Source organism: Limulus polyphemus, unplaced genomic scaffold (genome assembly GCF_000517525.1).
Source record: "Limulus polyphemus unplaced genomic scaffold, Limulus_polyphemus-2.1.2 Scaffold288, whole genome shotgun sequence".
NCBI classification, from domain to species: domain Eukaryota; kingdom Metazoa; phylum Arthropoda; class Merostomata; order Xiphosura; family Limulidae; genus Limulus; species Limulus polyphemus.
Genome location: NW_013665898.1, coordinates 695,457 through 706,696, shown reverse-complemented (window position 1 = coordinate 706,696; position 11,240 = coordinate 695,457). Strand labels below are relative to the sequence as shown.

General features: G+C 34.7%; 1 protein-coding gene across 1 annotated transcript in view; it reads left to right on the top strand.

Annotated features, from left to right (window-relative positions):
* The first annotated feature begins 7,518 nt into the window (after nucleotides 1-7,518).
* Nucleotides 7,519-11,240, top strand: part of LOC106457067 (chromatin modification-related protein MEAF6-like) — a 16,612-nt gene continuing 12,890 nt past the window's right edge. Inside the window, exon 1 of the mRNA XM_022382881.1 lies at nucleotides 7,519-8,141. Within this exon, the coding sequence (XP_022238589.1) occupies nucleotides 8,049-8,141 (93 nt within the window). The 5' untranslated portion in view covers nucleotides 7,519-8,048. The remainder of the gene's footprint in view (nucleotides 8,142-11,240) is intronic.

Sequence of the window (11,240 nt, the reverse complement as noted above, 5' to 3'; positions counted from 1 at the left end):
CTTGGGACCAGGCAAAGGCGGAGGTTGGCATGTTTGGTGTGACGGGGATTCGAACCCGTGACCCTCAGATTACGAGTCGAGCGCCCTAACCACCTGGCCATGCCGGGCCTTGCCTGACACACATCAGCAGCTAATCCAAGTCCTCCTTTGCAGTCTCCTTGAAGGTCGGAAATGTGATTTGTTTGGTCTCATACACAGAACCCAGTGTGCCAGGCTGAAGCATCCTCCTCTCATACTGATCCTGATTAGAGCCAGGAAGAACTGCTTATAGTGGCTTGTTTTACAGCCATGCATGACTACACTTGTCTGGGCCTGCTATTGGCATGAGCAAACAACTCTAATTGGCAGAAATCTCCCACTAGTGGCATATCCAGCTTCTGTACATTAGTTTTACTGATGAGTTGACCAAAGCTGGGTCTGTTGTCTTCTAAGTGGTGACAAACTGGGAGTTTGGTAAAGACTTTCCCAATGAATATTACACTCGTCTGGTGCTAACCGTTTTGTCACCATGGTCGATCCTCAAGGGCACTGCACTCTTGTAGTCTCGATACACCAGATGTGAGCATATCTCTCTGAGCCAGAAGTCATAGTATGACTGATGTCAGTGACTTTCACACCATAAGCAAAAGTTCTATGTACAGGAAGAAATTTTCCACAGACTTGATCCCTCCATGAATGAACTTCCTCTTTTGACTGTGTGTACTTCCACACTCTGAGAAAGTCACTTTCTTCATGGAAGAATTACTTTTAATTCAATGTATACAAGAGATTCAGTTCGATTCATACACATATTACCTTACTACAGAAAAACCGTGAAACAAGTCCTGCTAACACAGCAGCAAATTTTCCTCTATTTTTTATCTACTATTGGTATTAGCAGATTTTCTCGACGAGTGTTAGATAGATTAATTCACAATAACAACAGAGTTCGACCAAGGGTTTATAAGGGTTTTCGTGAGAGAGATAATTCGTTTAATGACCAGAGACTCCTATTCTTGGACAAGTGTTTTGTCATAATCCTGGGGTGGCAGAATGAGATTTTCATAAGGTAACTTGTCTTCCAGCTCTGATCGATCCCAGGAATCTCCATTTTAGAGCAAAACTGCATTGGGCTACCTGCTGTGCCCACTGTGGGGAATTGAATCCCGGATTTTACGTTCTAAATGGTAAACCTACCACTGTCCTACCAGGGGACAAGATAATTTATCCTATCAATCCTCCAGATAATATTGTGAATTTCAATAATATCACCATCAATCCTTCTTTTTTGTAGATAGAATAAGTTAAGAGACGTTAACCTGTCCACAGAATCATCTTAGTAGCCCTCCTCTGAAACTTTCTAACAAGTCAATACTCTTTCTTAGATAAGGAGCCTAAAGCTGTATATAATATTCCAAGTGTGGACTAACTATTTGTATAGGGAAATGATTATACCTGTTTTGACTTGTAATCATTGTGTATATAGATATACTATACAATTACACACAGTACAATGTTTGCAACACTACTGAATGTTTAAATACAAATGTAGCTGGAAAAACACTTTTGCACATAAGTACATGTTCTTGTAACACACTGGTGGCCTCTTGTACTTACATTATTCAAAGTTTGGAGTATCTTCTGTCTAAGAGCACTACAGACTATTATCTGCAGTACAGACTGAGAACCACGTCTTGGTAATTTATAACAATGGTACAGCAAACCTTCCTTTACTTACAAGGGACACAGGTTATGTGTGTCTGCGCTATTTCTCAATCTGTTGTAATTTTGCTTTACATTGCTCTATGATAAGTAGTGCCAAAGGTAGATCTAGGTTCTTTGATTGCTTTTCAGCCATGTAATCATCACTCACAATATGGTTCAACATTACAGTTGCTGGAGTAGCTTTCACTACTACACGAATTTGATGTACATACAAGATTTAACCATTTCACAAGACAATTCATCAGAGTTTCTGTGCTGCAGGCCTCGTATGATGTACAGCAAAGGAATTACGCCTATGTATTCATAAGAACCATACCCAGGTTTTGAGCAGTAGACTGAGGGTAACATTACCTAGACATATTCCAATATGTGCCTCTCTTTTCGCATCTAATCAGTCACAATTTACTAGAACAAAATCAATATCAATTGGCCAGAGTGGTAGCTTCATTTGGCGTACCTGATATATTGCAAAGCTTATCCGGGTTCTGGAAGTAATAATCAGGAGCTTAACCTTTCGTCAGTATATCTTTACCAGCATATATATCAAGAACCAACCAGCCTCTAACAAGCTAGAATGACCACCATATCTTTTGGTGGAAGTTAACAACCATGTCCTCACAGGTTGATGGCCATACTTACACAAACTTCATTATTTTATGAAGGCAGGAGTAATGACACCCATATCTTGTTCACAGCCCTCCTGCACCTGCCGTGAAATTTGAGAGGATAGGTGGTTTTGTCTACCTTGCTGCAGTGCAAATTTGGACAATTTACGCTAAAATACTTTAACAGCCCACAACCACAACAAATGCTTCAGTTCTTCCATCCAGAATGACATCTGCTTAAAAGGTGCTGTGGTACAGCCATGATAAGAAGTCTTGCCCGCTCACTGGTACCCAGCATGGTTGTGTTGGGTTCTGGAATATGTCTGTAGTTGGAAAACCTTCAGTGGAACATCAGCTTTCCATAATGTAGACATCTCAAGAGAACAGTTTCTTCTGGCAGTAAGACAGCTCGAACTGGTAGACTTTATCTACCAGTGACACTCCAAATTTCCTTTGTTTGATCATGGGTGACAATGACCAGGGTTAGTGTTTGGCTACCTTTATCAGCAACAGTCCAGCTGTCCAACAGAAACTTCTCCATTCAGTCTTAGGACCTTTAGGCCACAAGTTACTTCATTAACCCTCAATTGCCCATAGTAGAACCCATTTAGCAGCTCTGGAGGTCACAGTCTGTGGTTCTCTTTCTTGAGTTTAAAGCCAGATTGAGATAGACATGGATGTTTATAGCATCATCAAAAGGTTTGTGTCCAGGAGGTATCTTCTCTTATACCTTGTTACCATTAATGTCAAATTTTCCCTTATACCTAAGTCCTTCATCTGCAAAATGTCAATTCCTATTTCTATGTTTTATTGAAGTACGAAACTTATGCTACACAAGAGCATATTCTCCAGCTCTGTGAGTGCTTCAGCACCCCATAATTTATTTATGTGAATGTTGTTCAGCACCCTGAAGCTATACAAAAAAATAAAAATAAAATAAAATAAACTCAGCGTCCCGATAATTTAGAAAAGTTGGTGTTATTGCACAAGGGTACATAGGAGCACAGTAAAGCGCATCTCTCAAAAACAGTAAAACTCCACAGCAGCAGGTTGTTGTCACAACATCACAATTTCCCTGATTTCACTTACTCTGTGGTATGCTCATGTTTGCTAATTTACCCTACAGGTAAAAATAGTCACCAGAAAATAACAAGAGGAATATATAGTGTGAGAATCGTAAGGTTAAAACTGGAAATTTTGTAAGACACAGTTGAATAAAAGTAAATGACCACAATTTCTTTTTAAAAAAGTGAAGTATATCTATTTAATAAAAGAGCAAGATGTCAAAAACGTGTGCACAGAATACTGAATACCACTTCCATACCAGAGAGAGATATTTTGAAATCCACCATATGTTTTGAAGATATCTCTCTAGATATTCTGTTATAGACTGAGAGGGTTTGACAGTACAAACACAAAAGCTGCAATTCCATATCTCTCAGAATGTAGGCACTACCCATGCTGATGTTATTAGAACAGGCAATCAAAGTTCAAAATTAAATCTTCACCTACAGTATCCCTTAGAAACATCTAAAATACTTAACTAGATGGACACTCAGTAGAGCACCTACCACTGTTACGCAGCATATACCATATTCGGGTTTAAAAAAATACGAAAATGTATCCGTATGTCCGTCTCTATTAATGGACGCAGACCATTTTTGGTAAGACAATGTGGAATAATATTCTACATTAATCCACCAAGTTTCCTCAAAATCCTATCATTTTTGATTGAGTTATAGAGCAGAAACAGTGTGAAAAATAAGTCACCTTGTTAACAGATAGGAATAGTGACCTTGACACTCCAAAAACTAATCACTTCTAAGTTGGGTCATAGTCTAAACGTATTCCAACTTTCGTCAAAACCCATTCAGCTGTTTTCGAGAAATCGTGTTGACAAACACACAAACCATCACACACACAGGAGTGAAAACATAACCTCCATCCACCTTTGGCGACGCAGGTAATTAGGACAAACACCGTAACTGATCGTCTACAATTAGCTCAATAACACCAATACTGCACAAAGCACATTTCCTCTATTAAAAGTCTCCAAGTGCTCTAAAATTACTTATATATTGCTTTTTTTCTTTCTTTGATGTTTTTAAATACATAGAGAAAAATAACAATTGAAAATTATATTGCTAACACTGTTACATTTAGTTAGATCTGTCAGTCTATTATTATTACAATGGGATATAAGTTAAATCCCAACTTAAACTTCAGATGCAAAAAAACTTTTTTTTCATCTAGAATTTCAACTTCTGGATTTACCACAGAGATTTATGTGTTAATGTTTGCGTTTTATGATATTTAACCTTTATTCTGCACTGAAAAATACTAGTTTAATTTAAAATAATAATTATACATAATTGCAACATTGAAATGCTTTACAGAATTACGTAAGTGTATATTATTATAATACACAATTTTGTAATGTTTTAATTTGTTTAATATAGATATTAGCTAGAGAGTGCATAACGTTAAGTTCCGTAAAATATAGAGAGGCTAGTTAGAAAAACTTAAAAGAAAATCAAGAATGTAGTTAAAAGAGTGTAGAGTTTTTCAGAATAGGGAGTTGTTCTAAATATTTGAAGTATTTGGATTTGTGTTTGCTATTATGCATATCAAGTTACATTATACAAGCAAGTTCATTTGTTTTACGTTAGTTTACGTCGTCTGTAACATACGCCTTCAACAACTTATGGCAGTGCACAAATGTTGACATTTGTAGAAACGGTAAAGGAGTAAATAAAATCATTGTCATAGTTTATGTTGACTGGACTTTGAATTTTTTCATTGGATAATTTTAAAGAGCCCGCCAACAAGAGAACAATGTTACAACACTTGAAATCAGGAAAAAGATAATATTTTGGTGAAAGTAAAATTATCTGTTGATGATGATGATAATAATGGCACAGAGTGAGATATAAAACCTGCTAGACATAATAAAACAATGCAAAGAAGAGCAAACAGAAAGAGACAAAGAGAATAAGAAGAAAGGGATAGAAAATTAAAAGAAGACCAGGAAGAACGAGCTCAGAAATTAAAAGAATGGGGCAGAATATTAGAAGACAAAGACAGAAAATTAAAAGAATACCAGGAAGATGAGACAAAAAATCAGAAGCACGTGACAGGAAATTAAGGGAGGAATTAAACAAAAGAGAGCTACTATTTTAAGAAGAATTCAAGTCAACAATAAATTTGATTGAAGACAAAATTGATGAAGCAATAGGGGTTGTACAAAGAGATTTCAAGAGCAAGGTTGGAAAAATGCAGAAAGACATCAAAGAACTACAGAGAGGATGTAATCAGAAAATTGAAAAAATACAGCAAAACTGTAATGACAAAATTGATGAAATAAAGAAAGACATCACTAAGGTAGAAAAGGACACCAGTGACCGAATTAAACATTTAAAAAAACAATCATTAGATGCAAAGAGTAAATCAGCCACTCCTCTTCCTGAATTTGTTCAAGAGTTCCAATCAAAACACTATCTAATACCAGATATGGAAGTGGAGAACTCATTTGGTCTACACCTATTACCATTACTGCTGTGCCAATTGTTCCTGACGGACCTTGCTGAACTAATCCAGCCATGGCACTACTAAATCCAATTCCAGAATTTAACTCGCGAGTTCAAGATCGACTATAATCATTTTCTGAGTGAATGGGGGGAACAGTCAGCAATAAGTTGTCATCTAAAAGATTCAGCTTTGACAACATTAAATAACATTTCAGCACAGAGCCGTGACAACTACCAAGCATTGGTGACCACCTCATCCAAAGGATTGTTGTACCAGAAAGAGTTATCTAGAATGAGGTTTTGGAATAGGGTACAGAGGAAAGAAAACACCTTAGCTGAACTTGAAGAAGCTTGTTCAAGTACTTGACCAACATGTTCCTCGTGAAATCATTGATTTATTGTCAATTGAATAACTTAAAAAGCTATAACAGACGAAGATATGAGGATCAGGCTGAAACAATGTAGATTTACGTCCTTAAAGAAAGCTCTGCAGTTAATGATGGAATTATAATTCATTAAAAGTTACAGATAAATAACTAAAGACACCATCTCGAAGTTATAAGATCGTTAGATCGAGTAGTGTTGAAACATGAACTCCCTTTCTAGCTATCTCTCGCTAACTATGGAACGTCGTACTTATGATCTACGATTGTTCTAGATGTTTCTAGGACTTGTTTGACCTTAATATCATGCGCTACCTAGTCAATAATTAAATTAAACGAATTACAAAATTATAAATATAGTTTATAACATTACCATACTTAACAACGAAACATTATTTGCTAAACTGTTATTTTTCTATTTTTTGCTAAGTGCAAAGCTATACAATGGGCGATCTGTGCTGTTTAGCTGCAAGTATCGAAACCCAATTTCTACTGTTGTAAGCTTTTAGATTTACCGCCGAGCCACCGGGGAGGGGTAATAATGTGTTATGACCTAAATATGTGGGACAACTGCTTATATAGGTATTGCTTATATAGGTACTGTAGCTGACTAATTTAGTAACAGTAAGAGAATCGTATGGCAGGTTGTATGAAGATTAAATACAAATCGAAAGTAGTTTTAATCAGTATCGTTAACCCATGTTTAACAATTCCCTGCAGATTACACTCGTTTTTCGAACTTTTTATTTGATTATTATTAAGCACAAATCTGCACTATAGGCTATCTGTGCTCTACCCACCACGAATATCGAAACTGTTTTTAGCGTTATAAACCTTCAGGAATGCTGCAGAGCCCCTGGGAGGTTTTTTTCAAATTTTACTTAAATTTAAGTTAAAATGTAAGTATAATTGTATCCTAAAATTGCAAAATAAAAAAGGAAGTAACTCTAATACAGTTTAAATTTACTTCCCTTGATGTTTTAGTTTGTTATGAATTTCGCGTAAAGTTATACGTCTCTAATTTATTAACTCTTGGGCTACTCTATTACCAACGAGCCCGTCGCATTATAAAGCCCCCACAGCTGAAAGGGTGAGCATGTTTGGTATGACGGGGATTCGAACCCGCAGATTGCAAGTCCAGCGCCTTAACCATCCGGCCATGCCGGGCCGTTTAATAACACTTTAATAGGTGGGGAAGTACAAAATGTAGAGTAAAACAAACATTGTGAAATACTCTCCAGATTAAAATAAATTCAATGAGGGATTTGAAAATATCGTTTCGGGTAACAGCCCTTCATCGTGTTTGCAATATATATATACTTTATTAAGCACGAAGTTACACAATGGATTTTCTGTGCTGTGCTTATCGTGAGTACAGAAACCCAATTTTTAGCGTTATTAGCCTTCACATTTACTGCTGGGAAATTGGATAGGGGAAGGGCAGTTTGAAATGTAAACAGATGTACTCTCACTCCAAACCCAATGAAAAATACATTGTTTTCAAAATAGACCAACATTTTATTTTGATTTGGTGAATGTTTCGCTTTTTGTTTGTTTCTACGCCATATACTGTTAATTAAACCTATCGTTTACACTATAATAAGCACATAATGGTAGTTATTCTGATACGTAACAAACTCTATCCTACACAGTGCGTCAAGACAAAACATTAAATAGTCAGAATAGTAATGAAATTTGTAATTCGTTACAGTACTCGTTTTTGTTGTAAAGTTATTAACTAAATCCTGGATTTATATATATCGTTTATATGTATAGGAACTAACTATTGTCTTTTTTTGTGTGTGAGTGATATTTGTTTTTATTCAATCATGAAAATGGCGGCGAAAACTTCAAGTTCATCGTCTATCGTAGACACTCGAGCAGAACTCGCAGAACTTGTGAAGAGAAGAGCCGAAATTGCAGTATGTAATAGTCCAGCAAATTAGTTTTAAATGATTTTTTGGGTTTAACATTATAAAAAATATTTGAAACACTTTCTTACTTTGGGTACTTAGGTGTTACCATAATTAGTGTTAAGCCTAACAGTAACACGTTGTGTACATCTTATGTTACTGTTAGGCTTTAGAATTTGTTAGTATTACTAATACTAGTACTACTGTTACTAGTGTTAGAAACTTAAAAGAGAGCTAAGGCATGTAACAATAATTAACTAAGTTGAACAGTGTATTGAATTGGATGTTCATGTAGGCCCAGTGTAGGTTTAGAATACGCCTCTTTTTAAACTTAAAAGTTAAAGCAGTAAACATTATTTTAAACTTATTTATCAAAATATACAAGAAATGCCAATAAAAAGGACGTAATTTGTATACAAGTTATATTTTATAATAAACAAGGATATAACTATATTTAATTATGTTAATATTTTTATTTGTAATCATATTTTGTTGTAGTTAGGATTTATTAGTATTAATTCAATAAATAACAATTGGGCTAGTTGAGAATCAAATGTTGGAACAAATATAATTATCTCAACTAAAGTAAAAACTATCCAGAAATGTGGTCAAACTGGAATACGAAACAAGCAAAGAATTATCTAAACAAGAAATTGAAAAAGTATATTAGACAACACTGGAATAAAGGAAAATGTTATCATATACTATTCCAAACATATAAAAATTGTCAGTAAATATAGATACATTTTAAGTTGTTAAGGATACATTAATGGAAAAAAAAACCAAAATGAAAATATACAAAATCATTAAGAGTAAGAAATATGCATAGTACAAGGCCAAAGGAGACAAAACATAGAAGTACAAGGCCTATCGTACTAACAACACATGAAAAGCATAACATTTAGTGACTTGTTATAACATAATACGAAAATAAGCTACTGCTTGAAGAGTTAAATGGTACCTGATTAAGGCATTGAAGGTTATTAAGGAAATTCATAGAATCATTGCATCATTTTTTTATTTTATTTAATGGTGAGTGTGGTTGGATAAGGGACCATGTATATATTTTGACAGGGTAGAAGTAATCTTGAAATAAAGACAGTTTTATTTTTTTAACTGGGTGGTTTAAGGGAAGGCTTTATAAAATATTTAAATGATTAGGGATGGATTTACCATTTACTTTTAGAAGTGGATGGGATAATAATGTTAAGTTATAGAAAAGAAGCATTATATTAAATGTACATTTTCAATTACAACATATAGTTATAACATTGATCATAAAAGTAAAATACAATTACTTCATTTTCAGTCAGCTGAAGAGAGAAACAAAAGCAGTAACTGTAAATGAACATTCCAGGGAAATGAATATGTTCAACTTAATTTGATAGAGAATAGTACATTGTAACTTAATGAAAAGCATAACAGGTTAAAAATTTGTTCATAAGTCTGATAAATATTTTATTACATAATTCATTACCTTTGTTGTTCAACTAATTTTTTTTATAAAATCTGAAATAAGTTGGTGCTTTTACCTCATCCTAATGACATAATGAAAAATTCCTATTACATCAAACAGAAATTTAAAATATGTTGGTTAAGTCTTCTCAAACATTTGGGTGATATTTTTGTAAGTGAAATGGTTTTGTTGAAATATTGTATAATTATTTTCAAAATGCCATTTACTTTCTGGCCATGATATTTAAAAAACTCTAACGTCAAAATGATTTTTACTTTAAAACACAAGATTATCTTAAATGTTGGATAATCAAGAAGATTTGATTTAGATATCCATGATGGTTCAGATTGAGCAAACTGCCTGTTGGTACTTTTTTACTAATAAGGATAAAAGTAATTTGAGTTTGAAAGTTTATACCTACAAGCTTGAAAAGTCCAGATACAGGCTTGATCATAGAAATAATTGTTTTGTGGTTGCCTCCTTGTGGCTTAGTAAGGACTTATAATGCTACAAATCAGGTTTTAATGCAGAGGTGGACACAGCACAAAAAGCCCATAAGAGTTGTTTTAGGCTTAACTCTTTCACAAAGGGTTGGTCAAAATGTGTAAGTCACAACCTTTTACAGAGTTACATTCAAAATGTAACTAATTTATTATTGATGTATATGAAATAACTTGTCATCATAATGTAGTTAATAAGTCAAATTTTACTAATATATAACTAACTTCTTGATGTTATAAGGAAATATTTAAAAAATATTCTATCTTCTTTAGTACGAGTATTGTTATATTTGCTCTCTAGGTCTTCCCTCTTCTCTAAGATATGTACCACCACTCTGAGAAGTATGGAATTTAAAATAAATTACTTATTATACTATAGATATTGCTCAAGCAAAGCATAATTTTTATAGCCTTCAATCTTATTTGTTTATGGAGCTATAAACTATAAAATGAGACCCACTTGTCATGCCCACCTGTTACATCCTTTCTTCCACAAATGGCCAATAGTTCTCTCTTATGTTTTATACTGTTACGTCTCTATATGTTTGTTTGTTAATTCTTCTACGATACAAGTCCTTTCTTTATAAAACTTGTTTATTCTTCCTCACTACAACTTTGTAATGCACTTAATTTTCACAGTTACACACACTATAGTTCACAACAATTCACTCACTTTCTATCGCGCTTAGACTTAATTGTCCGTCCCCGCAAACTATAGTTCCGATCTCTGTGTCTGCTATCCTCAGTTCCCGCCGACCGTAATCGCTGTCTTTCTTCCTCTCTGCCTGCTTCGTCTCTGCTTCCATCTGTCTCCACTACTGCTTCGACTCCGTCTGTCTCTTTCACTGTCTAGCGCACTTATATACGATAATACTGCCTGTTCTAGAAACTTCTAAGACTCTCAACACGTGCTACCAGCATCAAGTGACTCCCGCTGTCGCAACGCACTAGCGAATCTTCTAGAATATTCGTTACGTGACCCTGCTGTCGTAACACACTAGCGAATCTTCTAGAATACTCGTCACGTGACCCCCGCTTTCGTAACACTGCCCCTTCCTTAGTATTGTTCGTCCCGAACAATAGCCACTTACATTAACTAATAACAATTAACAATAACTTAATTAAATGTACAGAATTTACAAACACAAAATT